This window comes from Tyto alba, unplaced genomic scaffold (assembly GCF_018691265.1).
Source record: "Tyto alba isolate M040663 unplaced genomic scaffold, T.alba_DEE_v4.0 Super-Scaffold_40, whole genome shotgun sequence".
NCBI classification, from domain to species: Eukaryota; Metazoa; Chordata; class Aves; order Strigiformes; family Tytonidae; genus Tyto; species Tyto alba.
This window is the reverse complement of record NW_024881316.1, coordinates 19,341,949-19,369,811: the sequence shown is the minus strand read 5'-3', so window position 1 is coordinate 19,369,811 and position 27,863 is coordinate 19,341,949. Positions and strand designations below refer to the sequence as shown.

General features: G+C 35.1%; 1 protein-coding gene across 8 annotated transcripts in view; it reads left to right on the top strand.

Moving 5' to 3' along the window:
- ADGRB3 (adhesion G protein-coupled receptor B3) overlaps window positions 1-27,863 on the top strand; it is a 468,217-nt gene that overhangs the window by 168,801 nt on the left and 271,553 nt on the right. For 6 of the 8 annotated variants that reach the window (XM_042803553.1, XM_042803552.1, XM_042803554.1 and 3 more), the window contains exons 3-5: window positions 19,838-19,948; window positions 22,258-22,287; window positions 25,162-25,323. In XM_042803553.1, the coding sequence (XP_042659487.1) occupies window positions 19,838-19,948; window positions 22,258-22,287; window positions 25,162-25,323 (303 nt within the window). The remainder of the gene's footprint in view (window positions 1-19,837; window positions 19,949-22,257; window positions 22,288-25,161; window positions 25,324-27,863) is intronic. The other 2 variants (XM_042803551.1, XM_042803555.1) reach the window with 2 other exon arrangements.

Below are 27,863 nucleotides of genomic sequence, written 5' to 3'. Positions count from 1 at the left end.
ATTTGCATTTCTCTTGATTACTTGCATATTTATAACATTGTCAATCAGGCCTGGCATCACTGGAATGAGTGTAGTTATATTGGCAAGTATAATATAAGGCCATGAATAACAGGTTAAGAAAATGTAATTATGGTTATTATTGTATCTTAGTTTTTATTCTATTTATAGAAAGTATCCTAGGATCTGTTTGTTTGAAGCGTAGCATTATTCAAAAGGTTTCAGGAATCTGTTCTGAAAATGTATGTGTTTATAGGCAAACATCTGCCCATGAGGGCAAGTTTCAGGGAATAGTTATGTAAATAAAGCCATGATTCAGCTATAGAAGTCTTAAGAATGTTTCTGCTGTGATTTCAGTAGAAGATACAGTAGTGTGCAAAACATTTATATGAAGAAAAAATCACTAATATTTTTTCAAGGCAGGTGAAAATCCCGCTCATCACCAGCACAACTGCTTTGATGTAGTTTTTGTTAATCTGACTGTCATCTATGGGTCACATTGTGGCAAGTATATTTTGAATAGTCTTAAATAAGAACTGCACTTAATGATCCATATTATCATGTAGAGCTTATTTGTAATGTCTTTGTGTTACAGGAAGTGCCCTTGAAAGAACAAAACTTCTGATCTCAGAATTTCTTCAATATATATTTTAATAAGTATTTTAATTGAAATTATATTTCTGGTTCTTAAAAATTTAAGTTTTGTTTCTCGTATACTTTTTGAAAGAGGATTCTCATATACCTTTGGAAAGAGGGGTTTTAATTTATTTCCTGATGTCATGTTAAACATACATCTCTATAATACTAAAATAAACTATGGCCATGGGAGAATCATATAATGAGTAAGACAAAATAGATAAAATTTCTCACAGACATGCTCTAATTTTATAAAACAGGAACAAAATACATGTAACCTGAAGTTATGAAAACTGTTTATATCCTTCCCAATGTAAACACAATGATTTGTGTGAAGGAGAGACATGAGGTGAGCAAACGTGCCTAGGTCATGGAGATAAAACCTACAGAACACAAAAAAACTATCATCTTTGTAAACTGACAGCTTTGTTCCTATGAGATTTCTCCTTTTTCTTTTAGTCATCTCAGTATAATGATCTTGACTAAGTCAGGTTGAGACTGGGCAACAGAAAAGAACAGCTAAAGAACTATGGAGCTGTCAATATTAAATTCCAACCATCTGCATTTATTCACTTTAAATGGCCTACGTGGGGAAAGATCACTGCAAATATAACACAAATGGATTTGCATTGCTTTTAGGATTTCAAAAATGTCCTAGTTGTCTACCCTTTATAGTTCCTTGTCTTCTTTGTAAGAACTTCCTGTTCACCATTTTTGTTATCTTACTTTTTTTGCTCTGTTTACATAGTGTGTTGAGTTGTTCATATTTTGCAGTAACATGAGAGCAGATACAATACTTCTTCCTTCACTGAGACACAGGTCTACATAGCAATAGAACAGGAAATACTCCACAAATTAAATTCTTCCCATCTGAGGTGTGCTTCTATCTTATAGGTTTGCTGATGACTGTGAATGTATATGCTTCAGTATGTGTATTTTTTAATTACTGAGAAGCTGAGGGTAAAGTTACAGCTCTATCTAACTTTTCCGTACTGTTTTTCTATTTCTGCCTATTCTTGATGTACATTACTGTGTCAAAGGTACAGTAAATCACCTCTGTATCATATGAAGGAATTATCTAGATGAACTAAGCAGGACTGTTTAGTACACATTAAAAACAATAGCCAAAACAAACAAAACCAACACCCCCCCCCCAAAAAAAAAAAAAAAAAAAAAAAACAAAAAAAAAAAAAAAAACAGACCAAGAATGAATTTTGGCTTAATGTCTAACAAGGATATGTCTTAGTTCTTATTTATAGATTGCTAGATAAGAAATATTTATCATTAAAATGTATATTGAAAATGCTGCCATTGTTAGTATAACATTTACGGAGTAAGTAGTAACTTGGGATTGAACTGTACTTCATGGGTTCTAGCATGGGAGACTTTAATTCTATTTGCATATGCATATGCAATAAAAATAATGGACTCATACCTTCCTTCTTCCTCTTACTGATACTGAACATTTCCTGTCATGCTCTTCTTACATAGTCTAAGTAGTTAGTAAATATACAGTTGGCCCTTCTCCATTTACTGCTCTAGTACAGTGACATTTCCTATTCTTTCCAAATAGGATGTGCTTTCCAGCTAGTTCATTTCTTGCTTAAAAAAAAGAATGTTTCAAAGCAGAATATGTAACTAATGAAATACTATAGCCTTGGCACTAATATTAGAGAAGACATCTGGAACAAGTCTGATGAAAAAAGGATTTTTACATTACTCTTTTTTTTCTTCAAACTTTTCATACTTTGCCTACCAAGTTTTGATAAGCCAAAGTGTCTATCTGGACATGTTAGTGAGATTTATATTCCTGAAATACTATATGTATTTCCCCCTGAAAAATCTAGAGATAAATATTTTACTCTGAAGTTTCTAATATTCCTTTCTATACAGGAATACAACTAATGCCATTCAAGAAATATAATACGAGATGCAAAACTTTTGCTGTTCTCTATGTTGAGTCATTTTACATGTTGTTGATAAAGATAAATGTATAGTTACATTAAAGGCAAATGAAACACAACTTGACCCACCAGCAGCTCTTAAAGTAGTATGATTAACAATGGGTTTCCCCAGTGTTCGGTATCAAGTCTGAGTCTTTTCAGGATTTAATAAAAAGTAAATATAAATCCACAGCTGACCAAAATGATTATTAGATTGGTAAGTAATTCTAAGGATGGGACAATCTTGCTGGATGACTTCAGTATCTTCGTGTTCTGTGCTTTACTTTAATAATCAAGAGTTTTAATAAATAAATGAATTAGATTAATAGAGAGGTTTAGAGAGACTAACATGAATACAGTGTGATACTGGTACATAAAGGGGGGAAACAGACTTTAAGTGTGCAAATAGCAAGTCAGTGGGGCAGATAGAAAATCAGATGTGGAGGATGTGAGGTATTTCTGTGGCCACATGTAGTACAGTGGAAAACTATACAGCTCAGAGGCTTTTATGTACCAAAGGAACCTGAAAACTTGAAGCAGAGGAGAGCCTCTGAAATTAAGTGCTTTTAGAAGGCAATAATAAAAAAGAAACAAATATCATTGGGAGATAAAGTAAAATTGAAGAATTCAAATATAAAATTAGGGTACTCCATTTCTCAGTAATCTACATAGCCTGAGTTGGCTGGGCAACAATTTTCCAGTGAAACAGTCACATGAATATGTGCACTGCATTTATCAAAAGGAAAGATTTCTAAATGACGCTAATGAATCTCAAGCACTACCACTGGGATAATTTTCTCCTAAAAGAAAGAATAAATATATAAGTAGAAAAAAAACAGGCCTTCTCTTATTCTTAAGGAAGAACCCACTCCATCTCTATTTTAAAAAATATCTCTGTCTTTCTTTTTCTGAGGTCCATCTTCTATGTCAGATGCCATAAATCTACACCAACATTCCCCCGTGTTTGTTGACTTACAGCAAACAGCACAGAGCTGCTTTATGTTTTGCCCTTCCTAACACCCCAGGGCCATAGCAGTGGCAGCTTCCTGTAGATGCGAGCATCAGTGGAGGAGGGCCTGGTGGTTGTCTCGGTGCAGATGCTATTTGGGCACCTTCAACATCTAAACTGACTGACTCAAGGGAAGTGAGCATGTTGTTCCCATTTTCTCAATCAGATCTGCCTGCATAACTTCAGTCATCTTCATCCAAATGAGACTGTACTTATTCATAAGGGAAGCATCACTCTCCTCCAGTGCTTTTGGGTGGTCTCACTGTCTCTAGGTGAAGACCACTGGATTCACCAAACTCTCTATAAGCAAGAGACCTGTTCACAATTTGCAGACCGTGAAGAAGAAAAGGTCTTGTTATGGTTCTACAGTGACATGTATAGATCTCCAGAACCTTGCTGTTTTACAATTGATCAGACTTAGAATAAAATACCTACCACTGGCTCTCTAACAAGCACCCCACAGGCCTCATCTGTCTCTGGTTATCTATATCAAAGTGACCTTAAAGTGATGTACAAGCAGAAGATGCTTAGGGAACATTGTATTGATGATCAAGGAAAATGTCCTTCCAGGCTGTCAGTGGCTGCAGAATGAGCTCGTGAGGGCAGCCTGGTGCTCAGCCATCCACCTCCCGCACAGAGCACTGCGATGAGTCCCGTGGACCGGCAGGATCACAGGTCGGCTCTCCGCTCAAGTTGCCGAAGGAAGCAGGAGCAGTGGAGACAAACACGCGCTGCTTACCCCTTCTGTTATAAAACCATTCCAAAACCAGTATTCAGACAGATCCCACTGAGAGGATTGTGAAGGTGCAGAGCTCCTGTTTGGGAGCAAAAACTGAAGAGCCAATTGTTGTCCTGCCCTGGTCAGAAAAAATATAGCGTATTTAATTTGATAGGTTTTATCCTTTAATTAACATGTTGAGTGATCGTGCTTTATAGTCTAATAGCTCTGCTTTCATGTGGGCTCAAAATGCAGCTAATATGTCTGCTTTTAGTTCATTGCAGCAGTTTTGTACAGTAGCAGAATATTTATGAACTCCTACAAACCCTACCGTCAGCTGTAACTCCTTTTTCCTAATGAAAACTGCAGCTGACAAGCAGCAGCATCAATAGAGTTGACATGATAAAAATTCACAGCCATGAAGCAGTATGCCAAGTCCAAAGCAGAATAAGATGACTGGTTTTAGGTACTCACTTTCCTGATGGTTCAGTTTATTCATCCTCAGCACATGCGGAAAATATCACCAATTTTTCCATCAGTGCGTAAGTATTTGGAATAGGAAATATAAGCAGATAAGTAGGTTTCAAAGATTCTTAATTACTATTTCATACTTGTTATATATTTAGAAATGTTAATTTCTTAACAACCTTATGGGGTGGGATAAACAGGGTTCGGAGCTGCTTATCATTTGGTTATTGCCTTTAATATTTTATCCCTGTGTACGTTCAATGTAATTAAGATTCTTGGACTACATCCCACATAATTATGATTCTTTTATTTCTTTTTCACTAGGTAAATTTGCTATTATTTTTATTATGAAGAAGCCTAATGTAGGAAAGTAATAATTTACTTTTAATGTAAATCCTAGTGCGCTTGACTAGATGCAATAAAGTTTTTTTAATTTCAAGGTTTTCCAGGTTCATTCACTGATATAATTTCTGGAATAACTGATTTTTTGCTTCATAAGACAGACAAAAAATATTTGGGGCTGAATTAAATGTATAACTCAGAAAGGACTTTTGTTTTATTTTCAATGAGGTTTTTTTTTAATTAGAAATCAAATCCAAACTATATCTAGAAGGCAAAAAAAGAAAATAAGCTATTTCAACATTTACAAAATGCTATTCCTTTTGTTTTCTCCTTTCTTCTCTTTTGTCTGAAACTCTTAGTTCAGATTAATCAATGGCACTGGCCTTGAAACAGCTTTTTTATGAATTAAGCTGTTTATATGAAAAAAACCACCTACTGCCACTGGAATGCCCTGGTAAAGCATTCGTACTGTCAGTCCTGAATTAGATTTAATGTTTACCTGTTCATTTGCTCCATATTGTTACAGTGAAGCAATATAATCACTTGCAATTGTTTGTGATGTTTTTCTTCTAATAGAAGTTACTTAGCTTAGAGGTTATAGTAAATAGTGAAGTAAGTAAAATTAAATATAAATAAACGATACTAAAATTTTAGTTAAGCAGAGCAGTTAAAAAAACCTCGGTACTTCAGCTTATATACTCAGAGCATACTCTGAATTAAGTTCAGATACAGCCAATGAAAATAGAAGCCCTGATGATTAACTTACCCTCTGTCTTCCTCAGCCCTAGAGTCCTTCTGCAGTGAGCAGATCCTGATCAGACATGTATGTATATGTAATTTCTTTCCTTCTGAAGGATTTTTTGATACTTTTATTCTTTTTCCATTTTTTTGCTTGCCTGACATTCTTCTTTAGATATTATTGACTTAAGAATCATAGGATTCCTGCTTTTCCTGATGCCCTGAAGCCTGCAGCATCTCCTTTCTGCTACTCCAAATCCTGTGTCCTACAAGTTACTTTGTAAGTTTTCCAAGACATGTGAGAGGTTCTACTCCTTGCAGAGGGCATTAGAGAAACCAGAAGGAACTCTCTCTCAACAGCTGACATCGTGAAGCAGTGGTGTTTACAGAGGCTCTGTACAACTTGGCCAGAAAATTCCCACAGATCCTCAATTTTTAAGTCTTTATAATCCCTAAACTGTGTTTTGACTCCCTCACTCAAAGAAAGTTTTATCTCTAGGGCTATCAAGAATTACATCATTTAACAATTTACATCTTATTTATATACTTTGAATATCACCTTCTTTTCAGACTAATGTTCATGTACTTCTCAATTGCTACAGGCATTTGTCTAGAAAAGCACCGTTAGTCCAGTGATCACATATAATAGTTTTTCTCTCCACAAGTATTTTACGATTTTTAATCATAGAATGGTTTGAGTTGGAAGGAACCTTAAAGATCATCTAGCTTCGACCCCCCCGCCATGGACAGGGACACCTTCCACCAGCCCAGGTTGCTCCAAGCCCCGTCCAACCTGGCCTTGAACCCTTCCGGGGGGGGGCAGACACAGCTGCTCTGGGCAACCTGTGCCAGTGCCTCAACACCTGCACAGGGAAGAGTTTCAACCTTATATCTAATCTTTCAGTTTAAACCATTACCCCTCATCCTATGAGTACACTCTGATAAAGAGTCCTTCACCATCTTTCCTGTAGGCCCCCTCTGAGTGCTGGAAGGCCATTATAAAGCCTCCTGGAGCCTTCTCCAGGCTGAACAACCCCAACTCTCTCAGCCTGTCCTCACAGGGGAGGTGCTCCAACCCCTTGATCATCTTTGTGGCCTCCTCTGGACCGACTTGAGCAGGTCCAAGTCCTTCTTATGGTGGGGGCCCCGGAGCTGGACTGCAGGAAGAATCTCATGAGAGCAGTATAGAGGGGGAGAATTGCCTCCCTTGACCTGCTGGCCACACTCCTCTTGATGCAGCCCAGAATAATCAATTCTTTTTCAGCAAACTGCCCAGGTCCTCCTACAGATATGTAACAAAGGTATAGTGGCAGAAATTCCTAACTTCAGTTAAATGTGTACCCAATGTATACAACTGTAACGTTTAATGGGAATAACAGTGATGGACCTTGGGTAATAAAAGAAGAGCAGAGGGTAAAACCAACAATAAAACATTCTCCTGACTGACACTTTTTCTCCTGTTTTATTGTTCTTTCCCATTTTTAATATTGGGAATAATTTATTGTCACTACCTTTTAAAAGACTGCCACTTAGAAGCAAATCTAAGCTGACCTCATCATGAATAAGGATTTAGTGAAATCACATTTTAACTAGCTGTAATTGTTCCTATAATTTTAAGGATTAAATTGTATTGGTATGCATAAGAATCCACATGGTCTAACAGAACATAGAGAAAGAAGCTAGAAAATCATAACGTATTATTCTAGGTCTGTCAGTCCTGTGTGCTGCTCACAACCACAGGAATTAATCCATCTGGAGCCAATTCTGTTAACACAGCAGTTATAAACACATTTAATTCCTTTATTTCATGACTTCTGATTTACACTGGTAGAGGTGAAAGTATTGCCATTCGTAGGTGTTGTTACTCTGATGTTCAGTATTAAAACTACAACTTGAGGCAGAACGAGACTTGTCTATTCTTTTGATAGAAAGAATAATTGCAATGCACCATGTAAAGTGATCAATATTATATATGTGCTAACTGTGATTACCAATAAAAGGGGGTGTATAATAGCATTAATGACTTATTTATGGGCAGAATATGTTACATAAAAAATTGCTTCTTCATGTCTTTTGGGAACTTGCAATGATTTTTTGAAAATATAAATTAAGAAGTGGGAACATCTGTTCTATGGCCTAAACTCTATGCATGTGCTGTCATGTGGCACCAAGCCCTTTTCCCAGAGATGGAGCTTGTGCACCCAGACTATCCTTCTGAGATGTTTTACATATGTTAGCATGTGGGCATTTGTACAACCATGTCTTGCATCAATGAGTTCTGCAGTTATCCTGGCAAATAAACTGCTGTGACTGGAGATATAACTACCTCAGGGCTCCAGTGTCAGTTCTGGCACAGAGCACTCCAGTTCAGTCAGGCTTTGCAGACCCATTGCTGCAGCACTTTGAAAACCTTCATTAAAACTAATGGAACGTTACTTTTGAAACCTAGGATTCCTTGAATAGATTTTAGTGGAATTTGCTACTTATATATCAAGCAAATAATGATTTTTAAAAATCAGAATTGTATTGTATTTTCATTTGACTAAATTTGTTTCTAAAATCATAAGATTTTAGTTTTTAGAAGTACTTTATTTACTCTGAGTTGTGAATGAATACCAAATTGAAATAACCTTTTTTTTTTTTTTTTTTTTTAATAAAAACAAAAGATCAAATATCCTGGAAAATGTAAAAATTATTCCACAAGATCACTACAGAATAAGTAGGATCTGTACTGGGTCTAAAGCTAGGAATCTTTTTCTGTGGTCTTCTGAGAATTGGTACCTTGTGAGCTTTAAGTACCTTTTCAGGCTACTTACCATACTCTTGATGACTACTAGATTGAAGCAAATAATACACACTGTACAGTTTTTGTGGTCATATAAACAGTGGGGGTTTTTTTTCTGAATTTCCTGAATTTGTAATGTTTTCTGCCTTATTCCCATTTTGAAGTTAACTGTTGACCACTTAACTGAATGTGAAATCTAATCTGTTCATTATTGTAGTAGTGTTGGAGCCATGGTAGTCTAAGTACATAATCAAGGCCAGGTTCGTAAGTGGCAGTAATAAAACACCTAGGAGTTTTGAAGTTTGATGCCTCTAATTTGGAGTTGAATGCTTGAGTCCCCCAAATCTGCCTATTTTCTCCCAATACTTTAGGTGTTCTAAAAAAAATACATTTCCACCCACAAATACTTCCATTCTTCAATACACACTTTTTTATTTCCAGATTACAATGCATATTGTCTAGCTGAGACTAGTCATACTCCTTTTATAGTTCTGATTCTGATTCCTGATTGGACAATCATAATATATACTATTGTCTCTAGTGAGCAGATTCAGAATTTACTTACCATAAATATTCCATTATACATGCGTACAGTAGACTGTATTTGAGAACACTTCGTTCAGGTAACTAAAGCATTAGAATATTTCCAGAGAGCCAACACACAAGAGCCAAAAACATAATTTGAAGCAAATTCAATTTTTTGTTTGAAAATATCTTTGTGTAAAAGATATTTTTGTAGCTATTTTACTGAGCTCCCTAGCAAACTCATTCTTTTCCAGCCCCTTCTAGACAGCAGAGTAGAGGCAATGAGAGAGATTTGTAGGATATCTGTGGGCAGATGTGAAAGTAGCTCTGCAGAGAATTCAAAGAAGGTTCATAATTAGGAGCAGCATAAGCATTCCAGTCTTAAGCCGCTCTTAGAGAGCCATGATACACATCCCAGTTGTAGATCTCCAGCTGCTGAGAGAAAGTCTGTTTGCACTAAGGAAAACACCACTAACTGCAGACATCTCCATGAAAGAGATGCTAGTTTATCTATATCCATAAGCAATAGGTCATTCTGAGAATGCATTTACATAAATTACAGTCAGAGGTCCCAGCTTAATGAGTATCACAAACTCTATAGTTCTAAGTCCAGAGCTAAACATCTTCACTCAAAAAATCCCTGCTTGCAATGTCCATACATTCATTTATGTTGACTATTGGCATAATTTCTTCAAATGATGGACAATGATGAGCTAAGGCAGATCCTAGGTAACCACATCGCATTATATTATGCTGACAAGCTGAAGTGAGTTACATGAAGTGCATCTTGCACAGCCATCAGGGAATAGCTGTTTTTTAATGATCCTTATTATTGACATCTGTAGGGGAAGCAGCCACAATTCTCCAAAGAGTACACTTCCATTAATCATTGTGGTGGTTAAAAGATATAGATTGTTGCAGTAATATTTGCAGGAGATGCATGAGATTTTTAAAAGAAGTGATTCAAGTGTCTGAAATCATATAGGGATGTAGAAACAATGAGGATACTAAAATCAGTTACTTTGACACTTATTGATGAAATACAGGCATGCTCTTCCACCTCTGAGGATGATACTACTTCAGTAGTGTCATCCCTATCGTTCTCCCTGAGTATCAATGTCATGTTGACTAGACTGTGGTTTATATTGCTTTCTAATTTAATCAGAGAACTGGACCAGGAGGCACTTTGCCATGATTGAGTAGAAATCTCTGTCACAGCTACAGAAGAGCATTTTTTTTTTTTTAATGGGAAAAAAAAAAAAAAAGGTATACCAGTGGCTCTCAGAGTAATCTGTGTATTTTGTAGACCTGTAGATCGTCATTATCATAGTCTCACTAATTCTAATGGATTCATTTTCTCAACCCAGAAAAGTGCTGATGTTCCTGTGTTAAGAATAGTACATTACGATCAGATAGATTATGCCCGTTGAATATGTCTACTCTTAGGTCAATTTTTCTGCTATAATTTTTCATATGTTGGCATTAGGTACTTGATCTGGTGTTAAGTAAGGGAGGAATATTGCACCTTTGCTATTCTTTAATGCAGGCTTCAGGGTGAAGTTCCTTAAGAGCTGGTTGACAAACTCTGCATTGCTTAGCTCAGATCTGCAGCTGAACAGTTCATTTGCTTTTATAGAGGCATTGCATGGGCAACACCTGTCAAATAAGGCAACCTTGTGGTCCTCTTTGACACTGTGGACTGTGGGGGTAGGAAGGCTGTATTATCAGATGCGCTCAGGTATTTTTTTGAAGTGTGTATTATGAAATGTAAGTGAAGAGCACTGCCTTTGAGCCTCGTTGTGATATCTGGGTCCTTAAAAATATTAAATGAATTGCTGATTCTGACCCTGAAATGAGAATCTCAGAGACTTAGAAAAGCGTGCTTCTACTAAATCCAGTGAAAACATCTAATAGATTTTTTAAAAATCCTGAAAGATCTAGGTACAAGTGATTTTCATTGATAGTTTTGGGGTAAATCCCTTAGGTTTTTTCCTATCTAAAGACCCGTGCATGTATTTCTGAAGGAAGGATTCGGTTATTGTGAAAATCTGTCCTGATGTTTAAATTTTGAATTGCTGGTTTTCCCTTCATTTGTGTTGTGTTTTCCTGTTAAAGTAATTCTGTTGACTAGAGAAGAGTTATTTGTAAGTCATATTTGTTAAGGCCATAGGTGTCACCACAGGAGTTCAGACCTTTTAAAAGGTTCCAGGTCCATTCTGGAAGCCATTGCAACACTCTACCTGTCAGGGGACAGTGCTGTAAACACATCTCCAAGACTGAACTGGGTGGAATAGCGTGTTTGAAATTGCACGCACATGGCTGTTAACCTGCTAGTGGTGATTAGCAAAGGCTACATATCCTTGTTAACAGGTTATATAAACCTCTTAGCTCAGAGTAGATCTGTGGTTTTGGAAAAGACCATCTAGACCACATTCTCAGCTGACAAAGTTTGGCCTGTCTGGGTGGAACCAGGCCAGATTATAGCAGGTAATGCTCTTGTCCTCCTCTCCTCTCCTCTCCTCTCCTCTTCTTCCTCTCCTCTCCTCTCCTCTCCTCTCTCTTATGTACATAAAAACTAGCAGCTACACATCATGTCTGTATATGAACAGCCAGCATTGTGGTATCACAAATTATAAAAATATAATGTGTAAAATTCACATCAAGTGACACTTCCTCCATTTTTTATTATGCTTTTGTAAAAACAATTTAGAACACTTAAACAAGGACAAGACAATGCTCTTTAAAAGGCATGCAATGCCATTTGGCTTCGCCTAGATGCTTTACCATTGTAAAAAACACCCTGCGCTCAGTTTGACTGTGCTTAGTGAGTAGAGTTTTCAGTGCCTATTATTTAAACCATTGATTCTTGTTCCTTCCCTTCATACAGCTTCATAATCTTTCACAGACTGTAGACTTTCCTGTCATAAATTCATAGGTAATTCATCTCAAATTTTAATGAATACTTCTATCATTTAGAAAAGATTAGGCAACAATCTGCGGGAATGTCTGCAGTAAATAGTTGCAGGGCAAGGAAACAGTCTAGATGTCCTTGTGAATCCTGATTTCTACAATTATCTTGACTTACTTTTCAGTGTTTCTAGAACAGAAAAGAAAGAGAATTAAGTTAGCGAATTCAAGAATAGCTTAGAAAATTACAGTTAATCCTTAGTCATTTTCTCTTGAATTGTAAATGTATAGAGCAATAGAGGCACATACTAGACTGTGTGTAATATATAGGTAGCTTGCTGCAGTGTTCAGTAAGAAGAGATTTTTTATATAAAAATTCTACTATTCTGAAATAACTACTGCAGTGGGTAACCATATCAATAATGCCATTAATTAAATATAAGACAAAAGCAAAATATTTAATGCAGAAATAAAATAGTATGAAATGAAAAAAAGCAATGAAGATACCAAAGTATTATTATGATACTATGATTTAAATTTTTAAAGGCTATACATGAATAAGTTATTATAGCAGAAACATTAAAATGATGAGAATACTACAAGAGTGTGCATTAAAGGTCCTTCATTAAAAAAAGCAAAAATAAATAAAGGTAATCCCCTGTGTTTTCATTCTTTAATGTGTTATTACATCCATGAATCTCTTGAGAGAACAATAGGGAATATGAGAAAATAATATTCTGCTGAATTTAGAAGATCTTAATGTTAAACTCGATAATGTAAATTTCCTTGATCAGTTTTATTATTTTTATTTGAATACAAACATTTTGGGATGGATTGATAGGGAAATATTTGAATGAGAAAAATATGAACTACAGAGCATCTTCTGCATACTAGCCATGATAATTATGAAATATGTCAGATTTAGTAGAGATATAAATGGATAAAGCCACAGTTTGGGCTTTCATTCACCCCTCCTTTTCCTCTTTGCTTAGTTATAATTCTGCAGAGCACATGTGAAAACACACTACCTGCTGTGGTGACATTTTACGTTCATTTTGAATAGGTATAAGTCACTTCACTAGATTCACATGCTCAGTTTCTCCTGCCTAGGTGTAAGATGATGAGAAGTTGGGCTCAGGAAGGCAAGTAATAGTGCTTGCAGTTTCAACATTCTGTGCACATGCAAAGTGAATAAATATTATGTCTTTGTGATATTCTTCGCTGACCAAATCTGTAACCATGAATAAACAGGTTCAGATCCCACTGAAGATAATGGCTGGCCAAGGGAGTCACTGCAGAGATGCAGAGAGACAGCAGATGGCATTGCCATGAGAAAGTCTAGGTCACCAGAATTCATGCTATAATTTATATTTTAATTCAGTAATATTTAATTTCTTAAGTCATTAAAAATAGCATCAGTAGTATTAATCCAACATTATTTCCTAGGAGTAAATGGGTGTCCCTAGAGACAAACACAAACTGATTACCTGTGTACAATATGTTGACTGTTTAGAATGCATAATTATTTTCCCTGATTTTTTGAAAGATGAAAGAGTACATATGTATATGTATTAGTGTATCTCTATGTGTGAGAGAAAGGAAATCTTGTATCTAATTTCCTACAAATGTTAACCTTTTTCTTGATAAAACACAACAGTATCTTATAAAAATGATTACTTTGTTAGTACAAATACTATTGCCTTTCATATTTCTATTACTATTAAGATCCTCTCCATGTTTTCGTAATAGGATACCTTTCTCACTGTGTTCATGAATACAGCTCAGTTCAGACTTTAATTCACTCTAGTGAAAGAAATTATTCCATTCAGTTTGAAACTGGTCAAAGCTCTTCTATACTGTTTTGGAGAGCCAAAAGAGGACTTTTTATGGGACCAGGATCTACGTAGGAAGTAGGCAAAGACTGTTTTAAGAACTTTTTCCACATTAGCTAAGAAGAGGTTCCCATGGAAATCTAATTCAGGTAATAGCTATGTTACCATTTTGGCAACTTGCCTGCCCAGTGAGGAAATATCATTTTGAGGGGTCCCATAGAAAGCTGTAGCTTAAATCTGTACTGCAGAGTGATGATATTCACCAATACCCTGAAGCTCTGTGTCCTGCCAATGCAGCATTTGAGAACAAGTGCTTCCTTGTGGGGCCTGGCTGCCCTGTTACACTGAAGCAGGCTTGGAAAGAGGGAAGGGAGTGCTCCTGGGAGTTTCTTCTCTTTTTTCACAGGGTTTACAGTAAAGGAAAAAGAACTGCAGCTTATGTTTTATTTGATTTGGGTGTTTTGGTTTGTTTGTTTTTAATCTCTAGCCCTACAAAAGAAGAACTTAAAAAAAAAAAAAAAAAGGCAAGCCCAAAAAACCAAACAAACCCCCAAACCCCTCAGTCCTCTGAATGTAATGATTTTTATTCCTATTTTTTTTCAAATATATGAGAGATAATTTTATTGGGAAAAAGAAACAGGGAGTCACGGCTTCTCCATTCAGTGCAAAATTGTGCTTCTATGTCAACACACATTCTGCCATCTAGTGACCAGAAGAAATTGTACTGACCAGCTGCAAGTGTGACAAGAAACCTAATACTGCATATTACACTAGGATCTTTGTGGGAGAAAATGTAGAATGAGCTATGAAGAAATTAAATGTGCACGAAACTTTCATGCTCCTGGAAATCTGCAATTAACCAGATCTGTTGAAATCAATTAGTAGCTCAGTCCAAAAATTAATTTAAACAAACTGGTTCTTTATATATTTCTATGGCCCTCTTCTTTCTTCCTTTCCCCCTCTGCACCCTCTGCTTCCCCTTCACCTGGGACTTGCATCAGCATTTTGCATAATTTCTGGGAAAAACATTTTTGTGTTTGCACAGAGAGGGTGCCATGCTACTGCATGTGAGACAGTTCTTATTAATGTACATTCTGGCTGCGAGGACATTAATATTCATTTTGTACTCAGGAGTAATTGAAAACACTCATTTGACTATTTGCAGTTCAGGAGTGGCTAGGACAGTATGAAGTACACTGCCAGCGTGCTGTGGGTGAGAGAAGAAAATGACAGCCACTTTGGGGAATCAATTGCCTCTTCTTGCTTTTATGGTTCTGATCAGCCTTCACGGAGCTGCTCACCATCTCTCCTTCCAGGCGGTTCAGTACGAGCTGAGGATGCCTATCAGCTCTCAGATGTTGCTTTATATTTTACATGCTCCGAAGGAGTAACCCAAAAGGTCTCAGAATAATTTTTTTTTAATTCGACAGTTCATTCATGCTGTTGTCACTGATTACTGTGCTGAAAAAGGCTTTTTTTATTATCTTCAGTGTGTTCTGTGCCATTAATAGCACAATTCATAGTAGATGGTATAACCAGATCAATACATTTATACTGTGAAGTTCCCATGAAATGTGACATAAAAGTAGCCATAAAAGCCAAACCAACATGGTTTATAATGTCATATGATGACTAGGATATATATGTAACAGGTTTACAAATATTATTAAACAGCCTAGGCATAAAATCTGTTTGACATGTGCCTTAACTTTAATGATTATCTACTTGTCAAAAAGCAGATTAGCCACTGGTGAGTAGAACCTTTCAAAGCTGGTATTTTTCTTTTGTATTGCTCAGTCTTCCTACTTTGCATTTTTATACTGTTAACAGATGTTTTTTTCTTCTTTGTTCCTACAGAGAGCACATGGCACCTCTCTTCTAAAAACGTACACCTACATTGGCTGCAAGATTTTAGCTTCTCCTTTAAAAACTAAAAAGGTTACTCAATAGGAATAAAAATTCCCATAACATAACATAAAATTAAAGGTAAAGCCAATGGTACTACAGCTAAGAGTTGTTGTAAATAATACTCAACTGTAAACTCTGGAATTTCAGAACTCATTGTTATTTTTTTTCACTCCTAGAAGGCATGGAACTATGTTACATGCTTCAATTATATGTAAAATGAACTGATAAATCACATCCATATTAAGGTATATGCATTGCTAAAATACTTTAAAGTATTGATCCATTGTGTACAGCTGAGAAGAGAAAGAATATGCATCCTATTGCAGGAAACTATTGTACTTCCATAGCCACCAAAGGACCACTGACAGCAGGATACATTCTTTTATCAGATAACTAAACCTTAGATTTTCTACCACAAATGTTTGGAATACATTATGATTTGTTGTAAGTCACAGTCTGGTTAAAATGATCCATTCAAGTTTCTCCATAATGCTATTTGTTATTTACATTTTGAGATATTTCTTTACAAGTTTTATTCTAATTCAGGTAGGCTATAGCATTAACAAGGTAATAAAAAACATTAAAACCCTTTTGTGTTTCCAGACCTAACTTAGAGTCACACTGGCAATTTCTGGATCAGGCTGTCTGCTGCTGAAAAGATACATTGTCCCTCTTTATTTAATGAAACAGTCTGATTAATATCAGTGTTTGAGACAAAAGCAGAGGAGGACTGTCCTGTTTCCCCCAAGGGAAAATTAGGAAAGGCATCACCGAAAAATTCTGATCAGAAACGGGTATCTTCAAAAATACCTTTTTCTGGCTTAGAAAACACTTTCAGCAGCAAGAACTAGGTAAGAAGAGTGAGAATGAGAAAAAATCCTTTACTCAGAATCTCAATTCAGACATCCAATATTACATTCTAGACATCGGGTCTTGACTCATGGTATCTTGACCTTACAGGACACCTCTATGCTAGATACTGTCTCGAGTAAGATAGTTCTTATCATTTATCCCACACAAACAGATTCTTGAAAACACTGTGCCATTTAGTCATACTTTAGGCTGACTCAGGTTAAAATGCTTTCCCAGCCCAGAAAACATTTAAATACTTCTCCTCTGTGAAATATTGAGGAAAAACAAATACATAACTGGTACTTCTTCTACTTTCATTATTTTGCTAGGATCTGAAAATAGAGGAAAGTTTTATTCTATTTAGCATTTATTGTAAACTGTGGCATTTACTTAAGTAAGATATTTTATTATAAAATACTTCATAAAAAATACACTACTGTTGAGCTTCTTAGGTTAAACAATTCAGAGAGCACTGTTTGTAGTTATATGCAGAAACTGGAAACTTCTGATTCCACAACAAAAATGTACTTGACTCTTATTTTTCTTTTCTTATGAGGCTTGAATTTTAATGAGGCCTTAAGGTCCTCACCCACAACAGTACACTGCATTTCCTGTTACCGCTTTTGTTCTCATGCAGCATTTGGTTAAATACTTCAGCTGAATATGAAAATTAGAGCAATGCATAAGTCTGATTCCGTTTTTTAACAAAACTTATAAAGAAATACTTTTATCTTTGTTATGAAACATTTATCTTGAATATCTCTTTATATATTTATTATATAAATGCTTAATATATTAAAGGAAGTTTAGTTGAAAAGTGCATCTCAAAGACCATCAGCAGTAGTTGAAGTGAATTGAACGTGTAAATTAAAAATGTGTTGTTGCTAAGTGGAAAAATTTAAAAGTTGAGGCATGGTTAGATCCTACATCAACAACTTGTGTTTTATTTTGCATGGTGATACTTGTGAGTACCTCCATCACAGTGAATGGAGCTACACTGGGTATAAACCACAACCCTGAAAACTGATTTCCCAAACTTTCCTTTGCCTCTTCACCAGAGGTCTCTGTCCTGCAGCACATTGCGTGTGCCTGTGCCCAGCACAGGATGCTGTGGGACTGGGACCGGAGCATTCGCCACCTCCCTCTATGCCTCTGGAAACCCTTTGTCTAGAAAAGCTCTTCCATTGTTGCACTCTGTTTGTAAATTAAAAAATATAATGAAGTCTTCTGCAAGAATGGTGCCATATCCTCTAAACTGCCTGACAAACAGGCAGTGCGCAGGCATCAAGCTCAGAGCAAACATGCCTTGCCTTCACAGCCCCTTCAGGGGAAAAGCTGGGTAAAGTCTCTTCTCCTTCTCTGTGTTGGTAATTATAGTTTAAATGGTCATCTGTACTGCGCCTTGTAAAAATTGTAGAAGTATCATTCTAATATTAATTTGCATTAGAATATTGATTGAAAAACTGTAATTATAGTAATAGACTTCCTACACAATAAAAAGCTATCTTAAATCAGAGGAGCTGTAGAAGAGATGTATTTTATAAAAATATATTAATAAAATTTTGTAGTACACATATATTTGTATACACATACATATATATAATGTATATACATAATGTATGTGTATATATTTAATTATCTTTTATATGTACTTCTGAGATGTATTAAAAATATTGAATACTTAATTCTCAAAATGTATTTTATTAATTAGATTTTCAAATATTCTCTTTAGAATGCAAACTGCATTGCTGGTCTCAAATGAATAATTAAATTTATATTTTAATTGGTGCTATTAATGAATATTTACAAAAAGAAACACTAATTTGGAGAAATATATTAATAATTTACTAGGAAAAAAAAAAAAACCTCTCTCTGCTGACTGACCCCTTAAAAATATCTTTGCCTTTTATTACTTGTTCACTCTAAACAGAAATTTAAATATGTGTATTTTAATGATTTATAAAAACAATGTGTTTGCAAGTAGTACTTATTAGCAGCATTTAAATCTTATATAATGTTTTTCATCTTTTGAGGCAGGAAGGTAAGTTTTATTATCTTCATTACTTTAAAAATTGGGGAGAATTCTGAATTTCGCATTTGCAATGTAAACTTCCAGCAGAAAGGTATTTTTCAATATTTATATTCCTAGTGCTTCAGACACTTTCTGCCTCATCAAAAACTTCATGTGGATGTAGTTGAAGCAGTTTTGCTGTTAACCCATGGTTCCCAGCACATGCTTCCTAAATTAGAGTCCCAGCAAAAACTGAATATTTAGCACCAAGCTGTGAGCAGCTTTGTGTGCCTGGGAGGACCAGAGGGAACTGTGCTGAAGACATAGCAGTCCCCTTCTAAGGGCAGAGGACCCTCCACATTTCATCACAGAAATGAAAATGGAGTCTGAGGTAGGAGGCTAGGAGGTATGCACAGGACCAAAGAGGGAAAATGACAGCAGTGATAGGATGAAAAATGAAGCACTCTTTTCTCCCACACTCTGGACCTTTATGTAACTGATTTTTACGTAGATTTCCCTATTAAAACCAGTGGGGATTTCTTAAATACTGAGGGCAAGATATAACCCACAGTCTTTATAACTGAGAGATACCAGAAAGGAAACAGTTCACAAGCTCTTGTTCTGCTGGATTCAGCATAAAAACTAAGCAGTTTGTTGGGTAATTTATTATTATTATTTTGCATTGCCACCATTCCCAAAGATGACTCGTTTTCTCTGTTGAAGGCTTCATCAGCCTGAAAGACGAGTGCAGAAATAGAAGTCCTCTGGAGGAGCAGCAGGCTCTGCCGTAGAACAGCAATGTCTAGCACTGTCACAATCATTTTCTGGTGTGGTTTACACTGATTCAAAATACAGGAATAAAATGTCTGCGTTTGAATAATTGTTTTTTTCCCGTGTCATACAGCTGATTTATAGTATGTGTCACTACATTGAATAATGATTCATACAATAAAATTATGTTTGAAAATTGGCAGACACGAATTTAAGTATTTATCTATTAAAAGCTGAGTGTAGCAAAGTTAAGTTGATGTTAACTGCCATGATCACTTGCCTGACTCGTACCAGCAACTTCCAGGTATGTTTAGGAACATATTGCATGAGACAGTATGTGACTTTTTGAGAAATGTCTACACACAAGCTTTCATAAACCTTTATTCTGTCTTTAGAATTTGGAATGATGGGAGATCATACAATTAAAAGTCAGCGACCTCGATCTGTTCATGAGAAAAGGGTCCCTCAGGAACAAGCTGATGCTGCTAAATTTATGGCACAAACTGGTAATACATCAGTTACATTTTTCTATTTACTGTTGTTAATTTTAGCAAAACCACTGCATGTTTCCATAATCTTTTGCTGCATATTTGTCAGTTTTCTAAGCTGATACTTTTTTTGAATCATTTTTTTTTTTTTTTCACCAGTTAAAGTCCATAAATAAAGTAGCTGAGAACTAGGTAGATCATACAAAAACATGCACTGTGAATGTGGATACTGAATCATCTAGTGTAAGCATGAATTTCTTTAGTAGTAAAAACAGTCTCACATGTACAAGACACAGGACACCTGGCTGTGACATACTAACTTTTTTCCGAAGATGTTAAGAACATGCTTCAGAATTTCTTTATAAATAGACGGAGGTCTAATCACAGCTTTAGGTATTTATCAAATTAATTAATTACTTGGGTGACTTTAATGTGCATACGTTCAGCATTTACTATCTTTGGCCCAGCACAACACTCTAGTTTCCAGATTCATAATTGCTAAATTAAATTGACCATAAGTATTTTTTAATTGGATGTGCAAATTATCTAACAGTTTTTCATCTAAAACATATTTTCTAATTTTGTTCAAGCAACTTCATATTCTTTAGATAAAGATACCATAATGATATTACAAACTTAGAGCTGAAGTAATTAAAAAAAAAAAAAAAAAAGTCTGTTTACCAACAGTTACCACAGCTGCTTTTGAGGTCAATGATAAAATTTCAGTGGTGAGTTGAATTAAGCTCTCACACAGCAAAACTACTACTCATTTTTACATCACTAATGATCTGTGTATCTGTTGGTAAAATTTCACTCTTGAATGGTTCCCTACACATTCCATTCCAGTAAGTTACCTTGTTGAAAATCTTGTGCTCCATAATTATTGTATGGATTTGAAACAACTTACTCTGTATTCCATAGTTACTAACCTAGAAAATATGCCTGCATCAGTCATACATAATGCTTCCAGTTTATATTCACTTTAGTAAAAGAGCTATAATTGCTTCTAGTTATATTGCATGTTGACTTCCTTAGTAGTAGGGTGCTTTACTTAACAGTTTTGCAGAAATCAGTATATTAAGTAATCTAAATACATGTATGAGCCAATCAGTGTAGATCTGTTTGGTAAAGAATTTAGAAGGGGGAAAAGTCTGTTTCCCTCCTATTAATCCATAGTACTACTTTTATGGCTAACCCCCAATTGATACTACTGTAAGCAAATGTAGTGGAAGAAGGGAGCCTAGAACCCTCTTGGTCTCCATGAAGTTTTTGTTTAGGCAAGTAGAACTTATTACTTACATACCTAGCTCAGACTTAGAATGTTAGTTGCTTACTACATAGAATAACACCTTTGCTTTTATGCTGCTTCTTGAATTCATACAATTACTCCAAAAAAAAAAAAAAAAAAGATAATCTATTCTATTTCCTCATATAAATCCCTAAAACCTTCATATTAACAGGTAAAACTTGTATTTGATAATTTCTAGTCATGCATTGCAGTGCATCTATTATGGGTGTTAGAGAACTGCATTATAAATGCAGCACTTATACCATCACCTTCTGATAGATTGTGTGTGTGGAGTGGGAGATAAATGTTCAAAATTATACAGGCTTGGTTTTCAAGGTCCTGTTCTGAAAGCATGTGAGATATATCAACAGCGCATATAAATTTACATGCCCAGCTTTGAGGAAATCTATATTTTACATACTGTAGGTTAACACATTTTGAGTAATACTGTGATCTTTTTGGACATACTTACTAATTTTCATCTCTTCTTCATTTGGATTTTCCTTTGTAGTGATCATTGTATATTTTCTTCACCTCTATTACATTCATTTTCTTGTGATATAGTTAATGTGATATCTTCTTAAACTGATTCATAAGGTTTTTTTCTAACATATCTATCTCATGAATTTACCCATGTACTAAGAAGTCTAATAGTCTTTAAAGTAAATGGATACTGAGTTTATGAGGTTTCTTATATTTTCAGCCTGTTTAATATTTTATTTTGTGTAATAATAAAACAGATGTAGAAGTGCAACAAAATGTTTGTATCATTTTAAAAGGCAGAAAGATAGGAATAGAGAATTATCCTAGAAAAGATTTATGAAAAGCATTTAATAGTGTTAGAATTGTGGACTTAATCCACCAAATTTTGCTAGGAATGGAAGAGTTTTAACATGTTGTATTGAAATAGGCATTTTCCTGTTTGTTTGTGAGTGATATGAGGCAGTAAAACATGTTATTAAAAAAAAAATAATATTGTGTGAATAATTGATTGTCCTATATTTGTAATTTTATGTGTTTGGACTGATCCTTCCCTTAGGTGTTATGGGATTTAGAGAGTATAATACAGGTAAGTGTTACACAGATCATTGAGGCCTTCCATACAGTAAGTTATGTTTCCTCTTACATGTCAACCAGCAGGGGAGAATAAGGACTTGGTAACTTGCCAATAGTTAATTTGAGATTGTAGGTTTAATATGATAGATATAAAAATTGAAGTGTTCTCACGTAACAGAAACTAGAAGGAAAATAAAAAGTAGCCCTTTTAAAACTTTCACTTAAGAAAAGAAAAAAATGGAAAAGAGATAAAGAGAACAATGGAAAATGTATTTGCATATTATGTAGTCAATCTAGGTTTATTCTAGAAAATAAAGAATTTTTTATTTGATTCAATTAAAAATGGTTAACTATGGCATGATATGTCAGTGAAGATTTTCCACTCCTTTAAAATACTTTAAAATAAGTCATAATCATACTGACAGTAGAACAAAATACTCTGAAAAATTAAAAATTACCAAAAAATTATAATGTATTGTGCAAAAGGAAGGAAAGCAGTTGGTGAGATAAATTTGCTTTTTATTTTCTCTGATTTCACTCTTTTTGCACCATACATCATGTTAGTGTGGAGGATCTTGCTCCAGCAAATGTTTAAGCCTTCTATCCTTTACATATGTTGAAGTATATTGCTAGATTCTGCCTTTCATGAATGGACAGATCATATATGCTCAGAACTTCTAATAATTGATATTCATTTAAAAATTCACTCAGTGCAATCACATTCCTAGTACCATGTTACTGCTATTTGCCATCATATTCCGAGGGTTAAGAGCAACTTTTTATTACTTTAAGATCCCCACAATTTAAAAATTTTAATACTTCATTTCTGTATTTTATTAGCTATGCACCGTCACCGTGTCTGTGTTGGGCAATGGATAATTTACACTGAGTATATATGACTGGTTTACATAATGAAGAACACCTTGAGAAACATCTTTCTGCTGTCTGACCTTTCATCTAAATGATTTTAACAAAGGAAAAGTCGAACTTCAAACATGTAGGAAAAGACAAAAAATATTAGCCTAGAAACTCACAGTAATACAAGTATTTTTACCATATAGATAGGGCTTATAGTACATATTGTATAATTGCTAATGTCTACCTAAATATTAGCTATGTTTACCATATTTTATCATCTAACCTGATCCCAAGCCATGTAACAACCTAATCAGAATGGTAAATTCATGTCAGAAAAATTATTAAAACAATAATCAATGATTAAATTTCTCATTTTTTCACCTAACAGATAAAGAAAATGACTACAGAAATCACCCCAGTTAATTTTTGTATATAAAAAATCTCATAATTTTGTCCTTGTCCATACAGACTGTTAGAATTGTATATCATTCTATGAAAAGTGGAGGGATTTGTGTGCTAATTATAAAGCATTCTGTCTCCTTACTTAATAAATTATTGAATAGCCTTAAAATTGTTTCTTATGGGACTAGCAGAGACGAGTATTTTGCAAAGGTTTCATGTTTTGCCTCTGGAAACAAAAAAAAAACCTAGAGCTTGGACAGATGCTTGCTATAAAAGCACAGTTTCAAGAAATAGTTTATAATTTACTGAATTCTTGGAAGATAGGAGCAGAGTCTTCCTGGCTTGCAGACATTCCCTTGATTGTGACCAATATAAAAACTTTTGGAAGACTAGAGGTATATTGAGATAACTGAAATTTTAGGCAAGCTATTCAAGACTGAAGGTTGTATCATGCCACTGGTTTTAAAGCAGAAAATCCCATTTGTTTCAAAAAGGACTTAGGTTTAAAAATCAAGGTTGTAATAGAGGCTTCAGCATGCCATTTTATACTGCTATTTAATGGAAGAAGGTAAACATGAATCCACAATTATTTACTCAATTATTCAGTGAGGTATATTCACATTATTTTTGCATTTTCTTTCTGAGAATACTCAGGGGATCCAGTTTTCTGAACATGAATGTCTTTGGGAAAGGAATTACAGAATTGGGTCTGTGGCTGTTCATGGAAACTAATCTAAGCATTCTTTCCTGAACGCCCATGCAATAAGACTTTATGCATTACCTGCTTTCAAAAAAAAAAATAGAAATAATGTAATGTGTGATCTCTCAATGATAAAACCCAACAACAACAACAAACAAACAAACAAACAAAAAACAACAAAAAAAAAACCCAAACTATTGAAATGTATGGTATTAGTAAATCACATCTGACAATTTTGAACACAGTGGTATGTACTATACGCAGTAATGAGGTCTAGCACATCCAAGAGTGTAGCACACCTGTAGGTCAAAAGCAAGGAGCAAATCTGTGCAGTAAATGATCAAACCAAAGTTCTCATCCTACCATTCAGGTTAAAATTTCGTAGGGCAAAGTGCTTCTCTTTGCCAGGGAACTTCTCTCAAATATTAAATGACTCTCCTCCACTGAAGAAAAGATAAGAAATTAGGTGGTTGGTTTGGGTTTTTAAAAAGTCAGAATTCCCTTCTGGTAAAGTTCCTTAAAATATTACCTAACCTTCATTCTAGAGTGATAAGTATAAATATCAAAGATAAATCTTTTGCTACCATACAAAAAGAGTCGTCTGTGTTCTTCTAGCATCCTGAGGGCAGTGTTGTTTCTCAAGTGTTGAAGGGCAGTAGTTCTCATAAAATTGTAAATGATGCCAAGCCATCAAAGTGTTTCCCTTTGACATGCATTATGTGACTGCAGCATTGCAGGTGTATTTATTTTCTATTCATTGCATATTTTCACAGCTGCTTTACTCCATGAACTTTTAAATATTTATTTTGGTGTGGCACTTTTTTCTTTGATTTATAAGAGCATATGATAATGAGCTTTAGCAAAAAAAAAAAATGTGTCATTGATACTTACATCTATATTCATGTTTGTTTGTTGTCTTGAATACAGGTGAATCTGGTGTTGAAGAGTGGGCCCAGTGGAGTACGTGTTCAGTTACTTGTGGTCAAGGGTCGCAGGTGCGAACCAGAACTTGTGTATCACCTTACGGGACACACTGCAGCGGCCCTTTAAGAGAATCAAGGGTTTGCAATAACACTGCCCTCTGTCCAGGTAGTGTTAGCAGCCAATAAATAAAATTGTGGATGTTTTTGAACTGTATAATGATAAGAATTTAAAACTATTTTTTTTAATAGTATTATTATTTTTGACATTAATTTCATAAGGGCATTTCAATTAGAGCAGAGAAGTGTAATTCTATTCAGCTATGAAATTTTGTCATGTAGATTGTTATTTTTACTTTCAGAGCAGTCAAGGTACAGAACAAGAGAGCCTTTTTTCTGTCAGTTTCAGATTTTTTAAAAAAGTCTATATTCTCTGATTTTCACTCAGAAAAGAGAGCATATAGCATGAGTACAAAATACAAACTAGGGAAGAAATCCAGATCATCAATACATTAAGAAGCAAAGACTGATTAACAGGGTTGGCTAAGTTAACATATATTATTCAATACTGCAATTGCTTCACCATTTAGAATACTGTCTTCTAGGTAATGGGCCAGACAATGTTCCCTGCACAGTAATGTCTTCATGGACTTTCCCTTACATTGTTCTGGCAAGAAAGGGCAACAGATATCTGTGAAAGGAAGAAAGATCCGACAAAAAGTAACTCTCTCACATCTGACACAATGTAAAGGTCATCAGTATCTTGCATCACAGTTTTCCTACTCCTTTTGTCTCAGAGATCTGGACATAGTCAGCATTTAGTGGTAGTTATACACTAAGGAGAAGAGACAGGCATGTTCTGAAAGGGCACTTGTTGTTTCTTTAAACTCTACCTGTGGATTGGATTAATATTTGATAGGAAGCAAAAGGAAAGGCAAATGCCCTGTGACTACATTAATTTCTATCTGCTATGTTTGAAATGCAAAAAAATCATATGTCTTCCTTCAGATGTACAAATTCCTCAGGTCTTTGCAATATTTGATCCCAGGAGGGTGGTGAGCTATCTTCAGCTTCTGGTGAAGGTCACTCCATTTTTTCAGTAAACTAAACTGTCATACACAGAGAGTCTCCTGGACTTTATCTCAATGAGTAGTACTATGTAGAATCAAACTCTTACATTATTACTCTGTGTTGAAAAATATCCAATGGGAAGTGCATATGTGATCCCATCAGGGTTTGTATATCAGCATTATAAGCATTCAGGGAACTTCTCTTCTGTAATGGAAAGCAACTTAAAAGATTGTATCTAGATAACCCATCACTGTAATAAGAACTGCTCTCAGCACCTAATGCTTTTCTACTGTTCTTTAGGCAAGAAATTCACGTGGAATCTTCTAATATTTCTAATATAGAAACCCCTATGCAGGGCTGAATTTGATCACTTTAAGTGTTTCCATACAAAAACGGAAGCTGTTTCTAAAAAGGTTAGGCTAGCTTAGAGTCTGCCAGAGGTGGGATACACTGCAAAACAACTCTCAACTTGAAAGTATAAAAATAAGTGAAAAAAGAGAACTACAAAAGAAAAGAACAAACATTCCAAACAATCAAAGATAGATTTAAAGATTCCTTTGAAACTACATGAAGTATGAAGTCACAAGGAGCCAGCAGTCATAAGGAGTTGCAGTTCTGCTTACTTTCTTGCTCATTTAGTATTACCTAAGAAGAGGAAAGGCATTTAAATCACCTAATTTTACAGAATTTTATCTTCATTCCAGTAAGGAATGAGAACTTTTCATATCAAAACACCAACCAAAAAAATCCATGTCATGGAAGAAGCCAAGGTAATTAATTTGCTGTCTAAGCAAACTGGAAAAAAAAATTAATTTTAAAAATCACATTGTCTAGCAAACTTCTAAACTATGCTGACACAAAAGGACTGCTCCATATTTCTTAGGTCACAAAGGAGCTCTTTCCTTATATATGAAATCCCACTTCAGGGTACAGCTTTTGTTTCCAGATACCCAGTATGAGCAATGGCTACCAATTCTTATTGTCTAATGGTGATACTGCCAAGATACTTTCCTTTGAAGATCACCACAGTTGATTCTAATAATCTTTATGTATCTTGAGTTACCTTTCCTCTATAATTAGTCTTCTGGGCTTAATATTGCATGTTGTTTCACATAATTACAGTAACCTTATTAATTTATGTTGGTCTCTGTCCGGCTACAGGGTCTCTACCGTGTGGCAGAGTGCAAGATTAGCAATTTAGAAATGTGCTTTTCCTAGTCACAGCTCCATTAATTTTTGAAACATCCCTTTAATTAATAGCCTAAATATCCTCTGTCCTAAATATATTAAGTATCCTGACTCAGAGAATTGCATAGTCCAGGATTGTCTCTGTTCCATGCATAACAAAGTTAATAGTTTTTACACTAGTATAATTGAAACACACATTTGATGTAACAATCCAGACATATGCATGCACAACTAGGATCTGGCCTGAGTACCCAGACCTGTACTTCTCATTCCATACAGCTTTTGGACTCTGTTAACACAGCAAGATTTTACATAGTGGAGCATAAACTAGAAGAAATAACCATACAAAAACTTAACAGTGGTCTCTCCTTGTAACCTGCAAATAAAAACTCTGCTGGGACATATTTATTATTTGCATGCATGATTAGTAAAAAGAGGAGGGGGAGGGCA